Here is an 18,471-nt window from a genome sequence, read left to right on the forward strand (position 1 = left end):
GGGCAGTGGGAGCAGATTCAACAAGAACTTTGAAAAAGACTTAATTTTAAGTGGCTCCATGCTGTGTGCGAGTGTGTGTACGCACGAGTGTGTGTGTGAGAGAGTGTGTGTGCGAGTGTGTGAGAGAGTGTGTGTGTATGCGCGAGTGTGTGTACGCGCGAGTGTGTGTACGCGCCAGTGTGTGTGTGAGAGAGTATGTGTGTGAGAGAGTATGTGTGTGAGAGAGTGTATGTGTGCGAGTGTATGTGTGCGAGTGTATGTGTGCGAGTGTGTGTGCGCGTGTGTGTGCGTGCGCGTGTGTGCGTGCGTGCGTGTGCGTGTGTGTGCGTGTGTATGTGTGCGTGTGTGTGCGTGTACGTGTGCGTGTACGTGTGCGTGTGTATGTGTGCGTGCGTGTGTGCGTGTATGTGTGCGTGTATGTGTGCGTGTATGTGTGCGTGTATGTGTGCGTGTGTGTGTGCGTGTATGTGTGCGTGTGTGTGTGCGTGTATGTGTGCGAGTGTGTGTGTGCGTGTATGTGTGCGTGTACGTGTGCGTGTACGTGTGCGTGTATGTGTGCGTGTACGTGTGCAGCAGGGAACACTGAGTAGTTTTATCTCCCAGCTCTCACTGACCGCCGCCTCCAAAACCCCAGCATCAGGTGATTCTACAAATCAAACACAAAAACAAGGCACACAAACAAATCTGCCGAATGACTCATCGATTAGAGAACTTGGACTGACAAACATTGTTGAGAATCAATCTCCTGTACTTACACCATTGGTGGTTATATGTACATAATAAAACAGCTGCTTGCGTTTTCCATTCCCACCCTACACACACACACACACACAGACACACAAACAGACACACACACATAGACACACAGGTTGACACAGATACACATATGGGGGGGGGGGGGGGGGGGGGAGGTTTCAGGACAGAATGGGAATCAGGATAAGCTCAAGACGCAAGAATTGGAGCAGTGGTGAGATCTTGGAGGATTGTAGAGACAGGAGAAGGTACAGAGATAGTGATGGATGGAGGGGCCGGAGGGGTTTACAGAGATAGAGAGGGGTGTAGGGGCTGGAGGGGGTTACAGAAATAGGGAGGGGGTATAGGGGCTGTAGGGGATTACAGAGATAGGGAGGGGGTGTAGGGGCTGGAGGGGGTTACAGAGATAGGGAGGGGGCGTAGGGGCTGGAGGGGGTTACAGAGATAGGGAGGGGTGTAGGGGCTGGAGGGGGTTACAGAGATAGGGAGGGGGTGTAGGGGCTGGAGGGGGTTACAGAAGTAGGGAGGGGGTATAGGGGCTGTAGGGGATTACAGAGATAGGGAGGGGGTGTAGGGGCTGGAGGGGGTTACAGAGATAGGGAGGGGGCGTAGGGGCTGGAGGGGGTTACAGAGATAGGGAGGGGTGTAGGGGCTGGAGGGGGTTACAGAGATAGGGAGGGGGTGTAGGGGCTGGAGGGGGTTACAGAGATAGGGAGGGGGTGTAGGGGCTGCAGGGTATTACAGAGATAGGGAGGGGGTGTAGGGGCTGGAGGGGGTTACAGAAATAGGGAGGGGGTGTAGGGGCTGGAGGGGGTTACAGAAATAGGGAGGGGGTGTAGGGGCTGGAGGGGGTTACAGAAATAGGGAGGGGGGTAGGGGCAGGAGGAGGTTACAGAGATAGGGAGGGGGTGTAGGGGCTGGAGTAGGTTACAGAGACAGGGAGGGGTGTAGGGGGTTGGAGAGGTTTACAGAGATAGGGAGGGGGTGTAGGGGCTGTAGGGGATTACAGAGATAGGGAGGGGGTGTAGGGGCTGGAGGAGGTTACAGAGATAGGGAGGGGGTGTAGGGGCTGCAGGGTATTACAGAGATAGGGAGGGGGTGTAGGGGCTGGAGGGGGTTACAGAAATAGGGAGGGGGTGTAGGGGCTGGAGGGGGTTACAGAAATAGGGAGGGGGTGTAGGGGCTGGAGGGGGTTACAGAAATAGGGAGGGGGGTAGGGGCAGGAGGAGGTTACAGAGATAGGGAGGGGGTGTAGGGGCTGGAGAAGGTTACGGAGATAGGGAGGTGTGTAGGGCCTGGAGGAGGTTACGGAGATAGGGAGGGGTGTAGGGGCTGGAGGGGTACAGAGATAGGGAAGGGGTGTAGGGGCTAGAAAGGGTTACAGAAATAGGGAGCTGTGTAGAGGGCTGAAAGGGGTTATAGAGATAGGGAGGGGTGTAGGGGCTGGAGGAGGTTACAGAGATAGGGAGGGGGTGTAGGGGCTGGAGGGGTTTACAGAGATAGGGAGGGTTGCAGGGGCTAGAGAGGGTTACTGAGATAGGGAGGGGTGTAGGGGCTGGAGGGGGTTACGGAGATAGGGAGGGGTGTAGGGGCTGGAGGGGGTTACAGAAATAGGGAGGTGTGTAGAGGGCTGAAAGGGGTTATAGAGATAGGGAGGGGTGTAGGGGCCGGAGGGGTTTACAGAGATAGGGAGGGGGTGTAGGGGCTGGAGTAGGTTACAGAGACAGGGAGGGGTGTAGGGGGTTGGAGAGGTTTACAGAGATAGGAAGGGGGTGTAGGGGGCTGGAGGGGGTTACAGAGATAGGGGAGGGGTGTCGGTGCTGGAGGGGGCTTCAGAGATAGGGAGAGTGTGTAGGGGGCTGGAGGGGGTTACAGAGATAGGGAGGGATGTAGGGGCTGGAGGAGGTTACAGAGATAGGGAGGGGTTGTAGGGGCTGGAGGGAGTTACAGAGATAGGGAGGGGTTGTAGGGGCTGGAGGGAGTTACAGAGATAGGGAGGAGTGTAGGGGCTGGCAGAGGTTACAGAGATAGGGAGGGGGTGTAGGGGCTGGAGGAGGCTACGGAGATAGGGAGGGGTGTAGGGGCTGGAGGGGGTTACAGAGATAGGGAAGGGGTGTAGGGGCTGGAAAGGGTTACAGAAATAGGGAGGTGTGTAGGGGGCTGAAAGGGGTTATAGAGATAGGGAGGGGTGTAGGGGCTGGAGGAGGTTACAGAAATAGGGAGGGGGTGTAGGGGCCGGAGGGGTTTACAGAGATAGGGAGGGGGTGTAGGGGCTGGAGGAGGTTACAGAGACAGGGAGGGGTGTAGGGGGTTGGAGAGGGTTACAGAGATAGGGAGGGGGTGTAGGGGGCTGGAGGGGGTTACAGAGATAGGGGAGGGGTGTCGGCGCTGGAGGGGGTTACAGAGATAGGGAGGAATGTAGGGGCTGGAGGAGGTTACATAGATAGGGAGGAGTTGTAGGGGCTGGAGGGGGTTACAGAGATAGGGAGGAGTGTAGGGGCTGGAGGGGGTTACAGAGATAGGGAGGGGTGTAGGGGCCGGATGGGTTTACAGAGATACAGAGGGATGTAGGGGCTGGAGGGGGTTACAGAAATAGGGAGGGGTGTAGGGGCTGTAGTGGGTTACAGAGATAGGGAGGGGGTGTAGGGGGCTGGAGGGGGTTACAGAGATAGGGAGGGATGTAGGGGCTGGAGGAGGTTACAGAGATAGGGAGGGGTGTAGGGGCTGGAGGGGGTTATAGAGATAGGGAGGAGTGTAGGGGCTGGAGGGGGTTATAGAGATAGGGAGGAGTGTAGGGGCCGGATGTGTTTACAGAGATAGAGAGGAATGTAGAGGCTGGAGAGGGTTACAGAAATAGGGAGGGGTGTAGGGGCTGGAGGGGGTTACAGAGATAGGGAGGGGGTGTAGGGGCTGGAGGGGTTTACAGAGATAGGGAGGGGTGTAGGGGCTAGAGAGGGTTACAGAGATAGGGAGGGGTGTAGGGGCTGGAGCGGGTTACAGAGATAGGGAGGGATGTTGGGGCTTGAGGAGGTTACAGAGATGGGGGGTTATAGGGGCTGGAGTGGGTTACAGAGATAGGGAGGGGTGTAGGGGCTAGAGAGGGTTACAGAAATAGGGAGGGGATGTAGGGGCTGGAGGGGGTTACAGAAATAGGGAGGGGGGGTAGGGGCAGGAGGAGGTTACAGAGATAGGGAGGGGGTGTAGGGGCTGGAGGAGGTTACGGAGATAGGGAGGTGTGTAGGGCCTGGAGGAGGTTACGGAGATAGGGAGGGGTGTAGGGGCTGGAGGGGTACAGAGATAGGGAAGGGGTGTAGGGGTTAGAAAGGGTTACAGAAATAGGGAGCTGTGTAGAGGGCTGAAAGGGGTTATAGAGATAGGGAGGGGTGTAGGGGCTGGAGGAGGTTACAGAGATAGGGAGGGGGTGTAGGGGCTGGAGGGGTTTACAGAGATAGGGAGGGTTGCAGGGGCTAGAGAGGGTTACTGAGATAGGGAGGGGTGTAGGGGCTGGAGGGGGTTACGGAGATAGGGAGGGGTGTAGGGGCTGGAGGGGGTTACAGAAATAGGGAGGGGGTGTAGGGGCTGGAGGAGGTTACAGAGACAGGGAGGGGTGTAGGGGGTTGGAGAGTGTTACAGAGATAGGGAGGGGGTGTAGGGGGCTGGAGGGCGTTACAGAGATAGGGAGGGGTGTAGGGGCTGGAGGGGGTTATAGAGATAGGGAGGGGTGTAGGGGCCGGAGGGGTTTACAGAGATAGGGAGGGGGTGTAGGGGCTGGAGTAGGTTACAGAGACAGGGAGGGGTGTAGGGGGTTGGAGAGGTTTACAGAGATAGGGAGGGGGTGTAGGGGGCTGGAGGGGGTTACAGAGATAGGGGAGGGGTGTTGGTGCTGGAGGGGGCTTCAGAGATAGGGAGGGTGTGTAGGGGGCTGGAGGGGGTTACAGAGATAGGGAGGGATGTAGGGGCTGGAGGAGGTTACAGAGATAGGGAGGGGTTGTAGGGGCTGGAGGGAGTTACAGAGATAGGGAGGGGTTGTAGGGGCTGGAGGGAGTTACAGAGATAGGGAGGAGTGTAGGGGCTGGCAGAGGTTACAGAGATAGGGAGGGGGTGTAGGGGCTGGAGGAGGCTACGGAGATAGGGAGGGGTGTAGGGGCTGGAGGGGGTTACAGAAATAGGGAGGGGGTGTAGGGGCTGGAGGAGGTTACAGAGATAGGGAGGGATGTTGGGGCTTGAGGAGGTTACAGAGATGGGGGGTTATAGGGGCTGGAGTGGGTTACAGAGATAGGGAGGGGTGTTGGGGCGGGAGGAGGTTACAGAGATAGGGAGGGGGTGTAGGGGCTGGAGGAGGTTACAGAGACAGGGAGTGGTGTAGGGGGCTGGAGGGGGTTACAGAGATAGGGGAGGGGTGTCGGTGCTGGAGGGGGTTTCAGAGATAGGGAGGGTGTGTAGGGGGCTGGAGGGGGTTACAGAGATAGGGAGGGGTGTAGGGGCTGGAGGAGGTTACAGAGATAGGGAGGGGGTGTAGGGGCCGGAGGGGTTTACAGAGATAGGGAGGGGGTGTAGGGGCTGGAGGAGGTTACAGAGACAGGGAGGGGTGTAGGGGGTTGGAGAGTGTTACAGAGATAGGGAGGGGGTGTAGGGGGCTGGAGGGGGTTACAGAGATAGGGGAGGGGTGTCGGCGCTGGAGGGGGTTACAGAGATAGGGAGGAATGTAGGGGCTGGAGGAGGTTACATAGATAGGGAGGAGTTGTAGGGGCTGGAGGGGGTTACAGAGATAGGGAGGAGTGTAGGGGCTGGAGGGGGTTACAGAGATAGGGAGGGGTGTAGGGGCCGGATGGGTTTACAGAGATACAGAGGGATGTAGGGGCTGGAGGGGGTTACAGAAATAGGGAGGGGTGTAGGGGCTGTAGTGGGTTACAGAGATAGGGAGGGGGTGTAGGGGGCTGGAGGGGGTTACAGAGATAGGGAGGGATGTAGGGGCTGGAGGAGGTTACAGAGATAGGGAGGGGTGTAGGGGCTGGAGGGGGTTATAGAGATAGGGAGGAGTGTAGGGGCCGGATGTATTTACAGAGATAGAGAGGAATGTAGGGGCTGGAGAGGGTTACAGAAATAGGGAGGGGTGTAGGGGCTGGAGGGGGTTACAGAGATAGGGAGGGGTGTAGGGGCTGGAGGGGTTTACAGAGATAGGGAGGGGTGTAGGGGCTAGAGAGGGTTACAGAGATAGGGAGGGGTGTAGGGGCTGGAGGAGGTTACGGAGATAGGGAGGTGTGTAGGGCCTGGAGGAGGTTACGGAGATAGGGAGGGGTGTAGGGGCTGGAGGGGTACAGAGATAGGGAAGGGGTGTAGGGGTTAGAAAGGGTTACAGAAATAGGGAGCTGTGTAGAGGGCTGAAAGGGGTTATAGAGATAGGGAGGGGTGTAGGGGCTGGAGGAGGTTACAGAGATAGGGAGGGGGTGTAGGGGCTGGAGGGGTTTACAGAGATAGGGAGGGTTGCAGGGGCTAGAGAGGGTTACTGAGATAGGGAGGGGTGTAGGGGCTGGAGGGGGTTACGGAGATAGGGAGGGGTGTAGGGGCTGGAGGGGGCTTCAGAGATAGGGAGGGTGTGTAGGGGGCTGGAGGGGGTTACAGAGATAGGGAGGGATGTAGGGGCTGGAGGAGGTTACAGAGATAGGGAGGGGTTGTAGGGGCTGGAGGGAGTTACAGAGATAGGGAGGGGTTGTAGGGGCTGGAGGGAGTTACAGAGATAGGGAGGAGTGTAGGGGCTGGCAGAGGTTACAGAGATAGGGAGGGGGTGTAGGGGCTGGAGGAGGCTACGGAGATAGGGAGGGGTGTAGGGGCTGGAGGGGGTTACAGAAATAGGGAGGGGGTGTAGGGGCTGGAGGAGGTTACAGAGATAGGGAGGGATGTTGGGGCTTGAGGAGGTTACAGAGATGGGGGGTTATAGGGGCTGGAGTGGGTTACAGAGATAGGGAGGGGTGTTGGGGCGGGAGGAGGTTACAGAGATAGGGAGGGGGTGTAGGGGCTGGAGGAGGTTACAGAGACAGGGAGTGGTGTAGGGGGCTGGAGGGGGTTACAGAGATAGGGGAGGGGTGTCGGTGCTGGAGGGGGTTTCAGAGATAGGGAGGGTGTGTAGGGGGCTGGAGGGGGTTACAGAGATAGGGAGGGGTGTAGGGGCTGGAGGAGGTTACAGAGATAGGGAGGGGGTGTAGGGGCCGGAGGGGTTTACAGAGATAGGGAGGGGGTGTAGGGGCTGGAGGAGGTTACAGAGACAGGGAGGGGTGTAGGGGGTTGGAGAGTGTTACAGAGATAGGGAGGGGGTGTAGGGGGCTGGAGGGGGTTACAGAGATAGGGGAGGGGTGTCGGCGCTGGAGGGGGTTACAGAGATAGGGAGGAATGTAGGGGCTGGAGGAGGTTACATAGATAGGGAGGAGTTGTAGGGGCTGGAGGGGGTTACAGAGATAGGGAGGAGTGTAGGGGCTGGAGGGGGTTACAGAGATAGGGAGGGGTGTAGGGGCCGGATGGGTTTACAGAGATACAGAGGGATGTAGGGGCTGGAGGGGGTTACAGAAATAGGGAGGGGTGTAGGGGCTGTAGTGGGTTACAGAGATAGGGAGGGGGTGTAGGGGGCTGGAGGGGGTTACAGAGATAGGGAGGGATGTAGGGGCTGGAGGAGGTTACAGAGATAGGGAGGGGTGTAGGGGCTGGAGGGGGTTATAGAGATAGGGAGGAGTGTAGGGGCCGGATGTATTTACAGAGATAGAGAGGAATGTAGGGGCTGGAGAGGGTTACAGAAATAGGGAGGGGTGTAGGGGCTGGAGGGGGTTACAGAGATAGGGAGGGGTGTAGGGGCTGGAGGGGTTTACAGAGATAGGGAGGGGTGTAGGGGCTAGAGAGGGTTACAGAGATAGGGAGGGGTGTAGGGGCTGGAGGAGGTTACGGAGATAGGGAGGTGTGTAGGGCCTGGAGGAGGTTACGGAGATAGGGAGGGGTGTAGGGGCTGGAGGGGTACAGAGATAGGGAAGGGGTGTAGGGGTTAGAAAGGGTTACAGAAATAGGGAGCTGTGTAGAGGGCTGAAAGGGGTTATAGAGATAGGGAGGGGTGTAGGGGCTGGAGGAGGTTACAGAGATAGGGAGGGGGTGTAGGGGCTGGAGGGGTTTACAGAGATAGGGAGGGTTGCAGGGGCTAGAGAGGGTTACTGAGATAGGGAGGGGTGTAGGGGCTGGAGGGGGTTACGGAGATAGGGAGGGGTGTAGGGGCTGGAGGGGGTTACAGAAATAGGGAGGGGGTGTAGGGGCTGGAGGAGGTTACAGAGACAGGGAGGGGTGTAGGGGGTTGGAGAGTGTTACAGAGATAGGGAGGGGGTGTAGGGGGCTGGAGGGCGTTACAGAGATAGGGAGGGGTGTAGGGGCTGGAGGGGGTTATAGAGATAGGGAGGGGTGTAGGGGCCGGAGGGGTTTACAGAGATAGGGAGGGGGTGTAGGGGCTGGAGTAGGTTACAGAGACAGGGAGGGGTGTAGGGGGATGGAGAGGTTTACAGAGATAGGGAGGGGGTGTAGGGGGCTGGAGGGGGTTACAGAGATAGGGGAGGGGTGTTGGTGCTGGAGGGGGCTTCAGAGATAGGGAGGGTGTGTAGGGGGCTGGAGGGGGTTACAGAGATAGGGAGGGATGTAGGGGCTGGAGGAGGTTACAGAGATAGGGAGGGGTTGTAGGGGCTGGAGGGAGTTACAGAGATAGGGAGGGGTTGTAGGGGCTGGAGGGAGTTACAGAGATAGGGAGGAGTGTAGGGGCTGGCAGAGGTTACAGAGATAGGGAGGGGGTGTAGGGGATGGAGGAGGCTACGGAGATAGGGAGGGGTGTAGGGGCTGGAGGGGGTTACAGAAATAGGGAGGGGGTGTAGGGGCTGGAGGAGGTTACAGAGATAGGGAGGGATGTTGGGGCTTGAGGAGGTTACAGAGATGGGGGGTTATAGGGGCTGGAGTGGGTTACAGAGATAGGGAGGGGTGTTGGGGCGGGAGGAGGTTACAGAGATAGGGAGGGGGTGTAGGGGCTGGAGGAGGTTACAGAGACAGGGAGTGGTGTAGGGGGCTGGAGGGGGTTACAGAGATAGGGGAGGGGTGTCGGTGCTGGAGGGGGTTTCAGAGATAGGGAGGGTGTGTAGGGGGCTGGAGGGGGTTACAGAGATAGGGAGGGGTGTAGGGGCTGGAGGAGGTTACAGAGATAGGGAGGGGGTGTAGGGGCCGGAGGGGTTTACAGAGATAGGGAGGGGGTGTAGGGGCTGGAGGAGGTTACAGAGACAGGGAGGGGTGTAGGGGGTTGGAGAGTGTTACAGAGATAGGGAGGGGGTGTAGGGGGCTGGAGGGTGTTACAGAGATAGGGGAGGGGTGTCGGCGCTGGAGGGGGTTACAGAGATAGGGAGGAATGTAGGGGCTGGAGGAGGTTACATAGATAGGGAGGAGTTGTAGGGGCTGGAGGGGGTTACAGAGATAGGGAGGAGTGTAGGGGCTGGAGGGGGTTACAGAGATAGGGAGGGGTGTAGGGGCCGGATGGGTTTACAGAGATACAGAGGGATGTAGGGGCTGGAGGGGGTTACAGAAATAGGGAGGGGTGTAGGGGCTGTAGTGGGTTACAGAGATAGGGAGGGGGTGTAGGGGGCTGGAGGGGGTTACAGAGATAGGGAGGGATGTAGGGGCTGGAGGAGGTTACAGAGATAGGGAGGGGTGTAGGGGCTGGAGGGGGTTATAGAGATAGGGAGGAGTGTAGGGGCCGGATGTATTTACAGAGATAGAGAGGAATGTAGGGGCTGGAGAGGGTTACAGAAATAGGGAGGGGTGTAGGGGCTGGAGGGGGTTACAGAGATAGGGAGGGGTGTAGGGGCTGGAGGGGTTTACAGAGATAGGGAGGGGTGTAGGGGCTAGAGAGGGTTACAGAGATAGGGAGGGGTGTAGGGGCTGGAGGAGGTTACGGAGATAGGGAGGTGTGTAGGGCCTGGAGGAGGTTACGGAGATAGGGAGGGGTGTAGGGGCTGGAGGGGTACAGAGATAGGGAAGGGGTGTAGGGGTTAGAAAGGGTTACAGAAATAGGGAGCTGTGTAGAGGGCTGAAAGGGGTTATAGAGATAGGGAGGGGTGTAGGGGCTGGAGGAGGTTACAGAGATAGGGAGGGGGTGTAGGGGCTGGAGGGGTTTACAGAGATAGGGAGGGTTGCAGGGGCTAGAGAGGGTTACTGAGATAGGGAGGGGTGTAGGGGCTGGAGGGGGTTACGGAGATAGGGAGGGGTGTAGGGGCTGGAGGGGGTTACAGAAATAGGGAGGGGGTGTAGGGGCTGGAGGAGGTTACAGAGACAGGGAGGGGTGTAGGGGGTTGGAGAGTGTTACAGAGATAGGGAGGGGGTGTAGGGGGCTGGAGGGCGTTACAGAGATAGGGAGGGGTGTAGGGGCTGGAGGGGGTTATAGAGATAGGGAGGGGTGTAGGGGCCGGAGGGGTTTACAGAGATAGGGAGGGGGTGTAGGGGCTGGAGTAGGTTACAGAGACAGGGAGGGGTGTAGGGGGATGGAGAGGTTTACAGAGATAGGGAGGGGGTGTAGGGGGCTGGAGGGGGTTACAGAGATAGGGGAGGGGTGTTGGTGCTGGAGGGGGCTTCAGAGATAGGGAGGGTGTGTAGGGGGCTGGAGGGGGTTACAGAGATAGGGAGGGATGTAGGGGCTGGAGGAGGTTACAGAGATAGGGAGGGGTTGTAGGGGCTGGAGGGAGTTACAGAGATAGGGAGGGGTTGTAGGGGCTGGAGGGAGTTACAGAGATAGGGAGGAGTGTAGGGGCTGGCAGAGGTTACAGAGATAGGGAGGGGGTGTAGGGGATGGAGGAGGCTACGGAGATAGGGAGGGGTGTAGGGGCTGGAGGGGGTTACAGAAATAGGGAGGGGGTGTAGGGGCTGGAGGAGGTTACAGAGATAGGGAGGGATGTTGGGGCTTGAGGAGGTTACAGAGATGGGGGGTTATAGGGGCTGGAGTGGGTTACAGAGATAGGGAGGGGTGTTGGGGCGGGAGGAGGTTACAGAGATAGGGAGGGGGTGTAGGGGCTGGAGGAGGTTACAGAGACAGGGAGTGGTGTAGGGGGCTGGAGGGGGTTACAGAGATAGGGGAGGGGTGTCGGTGCTGGAGGGGGTTTCAGAGATAGGGAGGGTGTGTAGGGGGCTGGAGGGGGTTACAGAGATAGGGAGGGGTGTAGGGGCTGGAGGAGGTTACAGAGATAGGGAGGGGGTGTAGGGGCCGGAGGGGTTTACAGAGATAGGGAGGGGGTGTAGGGGCTGGAGGAGGTTACAGAGACAGGGAGGGGTGTAGGGGGTTGGAGAGTGTTACAGAGATAGGGAGGGGGTGTAGGGGGCTGGAGGGTGTTACAGAGATAGGGGAGGGGTGTCGGCGCTGGAGGGGGTTACAGAGATAGGGAGGAATGTAGGGGCTGGAGGAGGTTACATAGATAGGGAGGAGTTGTAGGGGCTGGAGGGGGTTACAGAGATAGGGAGGAGTGTAGGGGCTGGAGGGGGTTACAGAGATAGGGAGGGGTGTAGGGGCCGGATGGGTTTACAGAGATACAGAGGGATGTAGGGGCTGGAGGGGGTTACAGAAATAGGGAGGGGTGTAGGGGCTGTAGTGGGTTACAGAGATAGGGAGGGGGTGTAGGGGGCTGGAGGGGGTTACAGAGATAGGGAGGGATGTAGGGGCTGGAGGAGGTTATAGAGATAGGGAGGAGTGTAGGGGCCGGATGTATTTACAGAGATAGAGAGGAATGTAGGGAATGTAGGGAGAGGGTTACAGAAATAGGGAGGGGTGTAGGGGCTGGAGGGGGTTACAGAGATAGGGAGGGGTGTAGGGGCTGGAGGGGTTTACAGAGATAGGGAGGGGTGTAGGGGCTAGAGAGGGTTACAGAGATAGGGAGGGGTGTAGGGGCTGGAGCGGGTTACAGAGATAGGGAGGGGGTGTAGGGGCTGGAGGAGGTTACAGAGATAGGGAGGGATGTTGGGGCTTAAGGAGGTTACAGAGATGGGGGGTTATAGGGGCTGGAGTGGGTTACAGAGATAGGGAGGGGTGTTGGGGCGGGAGGAGGTTACAGAGATAGGGAGGGGGTGTAGGGGCTGGAGGAGGTTACAGAGACAGGGAGGGGTGTAGGGGCTGCAGGGGGTTACAGAGATAGGGAGGGGGTGTAGGGGCTGAGGGGGTTACAGAGATAGGGAGGGATGTAGGGGCTGGAGGAGGTTACAGAGATAGGGAGGGGTGTAGGGGCTGGAGGGGGTTACAGAGATTGGGAGGGGGTGTAGGGGCTGGAGGGGGTGTAGGGGCTGGAGGGGGTTACAGAGATAGGGAGGGGTGTAGGGGCTGGAGGGGGTTACAGAGATAGGGAGGGGTGTAGGGGCTGGAGGGGGTTACAGAGATAGGGAGGGCGTGTCAGGGTTGGTGGGGGATATAAAGGTAGACAATAAGACCAGAAGAAAATGGGAACAGGAGTACGGTGTTCAGCCCCTTGAGCCTGCTCTCCTTGCAATCGAATTATGGCCGATCCGACATTCTTAGTGTCTACTTTCCAGCCCTTTCCCTGTAATCCTAGAATTTATCGATCCCTGCATTAAAAATCCACAAGGACTCTGTCCCCATAGTCCTTTGGGGCAAGGTGCTCCAGAGATGCTCCACCCTCTGAAGAAATTCCTCATCTAAGTCTTTAGCTGGTGCCTCTTCATTCTGAGACTGTGCCCATCGACCTGGACTCTCCCAACAGCCTCTCAGCACTTACCCTGTCAAGCCCCTTAAGAATTCTCGATGTTTCAACGAGAACACCTCGCAGTCTAAATTCCAGTCGGTAGAGTCCCAACCTGCTTAACCTCTGCTCAATAAGTCAATCCCTCCAGACCAGGGGTCATTCCAGTCAGCTTTCCCCGAACAGCGTTCAATCTTTCTTTACTCAGCGAGTCGTGAGTTCATGGAATGCCCTGCCAGTAGCAGTGGTGGACTCTCCCACATTATGGGCATTTAAGCGGGCATTGGATAGGCATATGGAGGATAGTGGGCTAGTGTAGGATAGGTGGGCTTGGATCGGCGCAACATCGAGGGCCAAAGGGCCTGTACTGCGCTGTATTCTTCTATGTTCTATGTTTCCTCAAAGGGGAAACCCTCAAAGCTGCTCCCAGTATTCCAGATGTGTGTCTCACCAGCACCTTGTACAGCTGCAGTGAAACCTCTTGACTCTTACACTCCTACCTCGTGTAAGAAGGGCTAAGATTCCTTCCTGACTACCTGTGCTGCCGGTGTGTGTGTTAGCTTTGTTTTTTTTGTGCATAAAGACTCCCATGTCCCTTTGCATTGCAACTTTCTGCAGTTTTGCTCCATTTAAATAAAACTCTTCTTGTACTCCCCCTTCCAAAATGGACACCTTCACATTCTCCCAAATTTCACTCCATTTACCATATTTTGCCTCCTCACTTAATCTATCAATAAACCTCTACTACCTTACCTTTCCACCTCAGGAGGGATGCAGGCATACCTCTATAACCTGATGAAGGGTTCACCAGATTCCTGATGAAGGGCTTATGCCTGAAACATTGACTCTCCTGCCCCTCGGATGCTGTCTGACCTGCTGTGCTTTTCCAGCCCCACCCTCTCAACTCTGAGCTCCAGCCTCTGCAGCCCGCACTTTCTCTGGATACACCTATAACTCCAATTTATCAGTGTTCACCTGATTGAGAACTTTCAACTGAACTGAGTCCATCCCCCATATATTCCCAATCTATTTATAAAGCAACTGGGTACACGTGTTCAACATTTTGCGCAAAAGGGAATGATGCATTCCTGTTTTGTACTGTAACAGCCCCGTGAGTGCTTCAGTACAGTACAGAGAAACCTCAATCACCCAATAGACATAGCAGGTAGTATTCCATTCAATTAATCAAATTCCGGATTACATAGTTTCGCCAAGCATCGGGGACCTTGCGATCTTGCCGGATAATCTGGTATTACACACACACAGACACACACACACACTCACCCTCACACACACACATACACACTCACTCACACCCTCTCACACACACTCACCCTCACACATGCACACTCTCACCCTCACCCACACACACACACCCTCACCCACAGACACGCAATCACACACACCCTCACACACACACACCCTCACCCACAGACACACCCTCACACACACATACACACACCCTCACACACACACTCACCCTCACTCACAGACACGCACCATCACCCACACACCCTCACCTACAGACACACACCCTCACACACACACTCACCCTCACTCACAGACACACCCTCACACACACATACACACACCCTCACACACACACTCACCCTCACTCACAGACACACCCTCACACACACATACACACACCCTCACACACACACTCACCCTCACTCACAGACACGCACCATCACCCACACACCCTCACCTACAGACACACACCCTCACACACACACTCACCCTCACTCACAGACACGCACCATCACCCACACACCCTCACCTACAGACACACACCCTCACACACACACATACACACACCCTCACACACACACTCACCCTTACTCACAGACACGCACCATCACCCACACACCCTCACCTACAGACACACACCCTCACACACACACTCACCCTCACACACACACACCCTCACCCACAGACACACCCTCACACACACACATACACACACCCTCACACACACACTCACCCTCACTCACAGACACGCACCATCACCCACACACCCTCACCTACAGACACACACCCTCACACACACACATACACACACCCTCACACACACACTCACCCTTACTCACAGACACGCACCATCACCCACACACCCTCACCTACAGACACACACCCTCACACACACACTCACCCTCACACACACACACCCTCACCCACAGACACACCCTCACACACACACATACACACACCCTCACACACACACTCACCCTCACTCACAGACACGCACCATCACCCACACACCCTCACCTACAGACACACACCCTCACACACACACTCACCCTCACTCACAGACACGCACCATCACCCACACACCCTCACCCTCAGACACACACCCTCACCCTCACACACCCTCACACACACATTCACCCTCACACACGGTGTGAGTACAAGGGAATCATTCACTCAATGTCTGGGACTGTGCAGTCCCACGTGTGTGTGTGCACCTAAGCATCAGCTCCTGCTACTCTGAAGCAAATACACTGTAAAGGGTTAACTCAGCCTGACCTGAATTTGCTTTTCACAGCATTACCATAAACCCACATCTGAAGCAGATGGAGCCAAAGGTGTTAATGAGCTGCAAATTGTGAAACTTCACACCTGCCTCCCCTCCCCCCCACCCCCCCCCCCCCCCCCCCCCCCCCCCCCACCCCACCCCCCACCTCTGTCGAGATCTGCTTGGGTGAGTTGAGCAGAAAATGCCTGCGTGCAGCAATGATCCTGGCCATCAGCACAGAACATTCTCCGTCACAGGCACAAAAGGGGCTCTCCTACCTCACTCCCACAAACAGGAATATGTCTGGCAGTGTCGCAAACTGCCCCCAACAACTCGCACCAATATCTACCCTCCTTCAAATCTGTCCCTCGCCCCTCTCACATCCTCCAATTCCCATTGTCCCATCTCTGGAATCAAGCCTTTGGAATTCCCTCTGTGACTGAGTGGTTAGCACTGCTGCCTCACGGCGCCAGGGACGCGGGTTCGATTCCAGCCTCAGGCAACTGTCTGTATGCACTTTGCACATTCTCCCCGTGTCTGCGTGGGTTTCCTCCCAAACTCCAAAGATGTGCAGGTTCAGGTGGATTGGCCACGCTAAATTGTCCATCGTGTTAGGTACATTAGTCAGAGGGAAATGGGTCTGGGTGGGTTACTCTTCAGAGGGTCAGTGTAGACTTGGTGGGCCAAAGGGCCTGTTTCCACACTGTAGGGAATCTAATCTAAATTCCCACCTCGTTCACCCCCTTCCTCAAAAGGAAATTGGCTTGGAGTTGAGGTTTTGAGTCAGGTAGCACAGAGTTCTGTAGCTTTGGTAGGAAATGGCTGCCAATAGATTATCTGCCTCCTCGTTCCTTCCCTCATTCTAGAGCTCGGGTATTGTGCAGAGTTGTGGTCTTATCTGAGGAAAGATGTTTTAGCTATGGAAGAAACACAACAAACGATTTATCAGACTGATTAGGGACAGCACAGTGGCTCAGTGGTTAGCACTGCTGCCCCCCCACCCCCCCCCCCAGCACCAGGGACCCAGGTTCGATTCCAGCCTCGGGTGACTGTCCATGTGGAGTTTGGACATTCTCCATGTGTCTGCGTGGGTTTCCTCCGGGTGCTCCGGTTTCCTCCCACAGTCCAAAGGGTGGATTGGCCGTGCTAAATTGCCCAAAGTGTTCAGGGATGTGTAGGTTAGGGTGGATTGGCCATGGGAAATTACCCCATAGTGTTCAGGAATGTGGAGGTTAGGGGGAAATGGGTCTCTGGTGGTTTATTCTTTGGAGGATGTGTGTGGTCATGTTGGGCCGAAGGGCCTGTTTCCACACTGTAGGGATCCTAGGATGGCAGGACTGACTTATGAAGGGAGACTGGATCGGTTGGGACTATATTCACTGGAGTTTGGAAGAAGGAGGGGGAAATCTCATAGAAATGTATAAAATTCAAACAGGACTAGACAGGATAAACACAGGAAGGATGTTTCTGATGACCAGGAAATCCAGAACAGTCTAAGGATACAACCCTGTTACGGTAGGCGCTGCAAGATGTGTCAGAGTGTGGACATAGATACCACCATTACACTTGGGGACATCTCCCACCTTGTACATGGCAGGTACTCATGTGACTCAGCCAACATTGTCTATCTCATACGTTGCAGGCAAGGATGCCCAGAGGCATGGTACATTAGGGAAACCGAGCAAAGGCTACGACAACGGATGAATGGATACCGCACAATAATCAACAGACAGGAGGGTTCCCTCCCAGTTGGGGAACACTTCATTGATCCAGGACATTCAGCCTCGGACCTTCGGGTGACCATACTCCAAGGTGGACTTCAGGACAGGCAGCAGAGAAAAGTGGCCGAGCAGAGGCTGATAGCTAAGTTTGGTACCCATAGGGAGGGCCTTGGGTTCATGTCACATTACAGGTGATCACCATTACACTACACACACACACAGGCACTCCTATACACACATACACACGGACACACATATACACAGACATGCACACAGACACCCACACACACCCTTACAGACACACTCCCACACTCCCACATGCACCCCCTCACAGACTTAAGACACTCTATATATACACACACACATACACACACACACTTTCTCACACTCACAACCCTCAACCCAGACAGACACACACACACACACAGACAGACAAAGACCCACATGCACACACATATTTTGTGGGGTGAGTTTGTACTTGCAGGGTTACATTGTACTCTGCTCAAAAACTGCATGAATTCATGTAAAACTCAGTTATCTCAGTTTTTAGATTAGAATCAATCTAAACATCATGGCATAGACAGAGAACACAGGAGGCTAACACCTTCAACATATTGTCTAGCTATCACCATGGTTAACAACTAACCTGAGAATGCAACTTTTTTAAAAAAGGTTTTGTGATTTACACATGAAAGAAGTGAAACTGTCATGGTATTCAAACAGATGAAAGGCTTAACAGACAATCAATTTTTCAATGTATAATTTCAGTTACATTGCACTGTAAAGTTTTGCTATAAATTCTGTTAGGATTGAGCCCTCCACTACCACCTGATGAAGGAGCGACGCTCCGAAAGCTAGTGTGCTTCCAATTAAACCTGTTGGACTATAACCTGGTGTTGTGTGATTTTTAACTAAGGATATGGAGTAGTCATTTAGGACTGACTGGGGGAAAAATGTCTTCACCCAGAGCTCTACCTCTAGTTTAAAAGGGTAGAGGGAGTTTTACTCTGCGTTTAACCCTGTACTGTCCATGTCCCATGAACGTTTGATGGGGACAATTGCTGGGAGGAGTTTAAAAGGGTAGGAGGGAGCTTTACTAATGCTGTGCTGTCACTGTGCTGGAAGTGTTTGGTGAAGGCACCCAACTTCATGTCAAAGGACTCCAATTCCCAAGCAGTAAACCCCCTGCATCTCGCTCCCTGTTCAGTCATTTCAGAGAATCAGACTGTTGCTGTCCAGTCTCCTGCCAGACTCTGACCACAAGAGGATGGTCAATCTTCCTGAACATGGAAAGCTCCTTCACCGAACAGTCCCTCACTGCTGCTGGTAGCAGGCCCCCTCTGTCTTTATTTAATGCCCAGCGGGAGACAGAATTTCACAGAACTACCAAAGACTCCTCAGAATTACTCATTGACCAAAGTACTCATCGCGGCTGTGCGTGACGTTCGATTTCCTGAACAAAGCCAGCCAGCAAGGAGAAAGACTTTCAATAAAATCCAATCCCTTTTCACATCCTCAGAGCATCAAAGTTGCTTTCCAGCCAACGGAACACTTTTCTCAAAACGTAAATACCATTCTGATCTCGCAAACGTGACAGAGGTAAAAACAATGACTGCAGATGCTGGAAACCAGATTCTGGATCAGTGGTGCTGGAAGAGCACAGCAGTTCCGGCAGCATCCGAAGACAGGCAAAACCGACGTTTCGGGCAAAAGCCCTTCATCAGGAATAAAGGCAGAGAGCCTG

The 18,471-nt window shown here is 55.4% G+C and overlaps 2 protein-coding genes across 2 annotated transcripts in view; one reads left to right on the plus strand and one right to left on the minus strand.

Annotated features, from left to right (window-relative positions):
* LOC148137357 (uncharacterized) overlaps positions 1-17,610 on the plus strand; it is a 65,807-nt gene extending 48,197 nt beyond the window's left edge. Inside the window, exon 3 of the mRNA XM_087982905.1 lies at positions 16,649-17,610. Within this exon, the coding sequence (XP_087839031.1) occupies positions 16,649-16,922 (274 nt within the window). The 3' untranslated portion in view covers positions 16,923-17,610. The remainder of the gene's footprint in view (positions 1-16,648) is intronic.
* Positions 1-18,471, minus strand: part of LOC122547493 (insulin receptor substrate 1-like) — a 170,769-nt gene that overhangs the window by 61,266 nt on the left and 91,032 nt on the right. The gene's annotated exons all lie outside the window — the stretch shown is intronic.

This window comes from Chiloscyllium plagiosum, unplaced genomic scaffold (assembly GCF_037043375.1).
Source record: "Chiloscyllium plagiosum isolate Xiang-an unplaced genomic scaffold, Cpla_swu_hap1 HiC_scaffold_44, whole genome shotgun sequence".
Taxonomy (NCBI): domain Eukaryota; kingdom Metazoa; phylum Chordata; class Chondrichthyes; order Orectolobiformes; family Hemiscylliidae; genus Chiloscyllium; species Chiloscyllium plagiosum.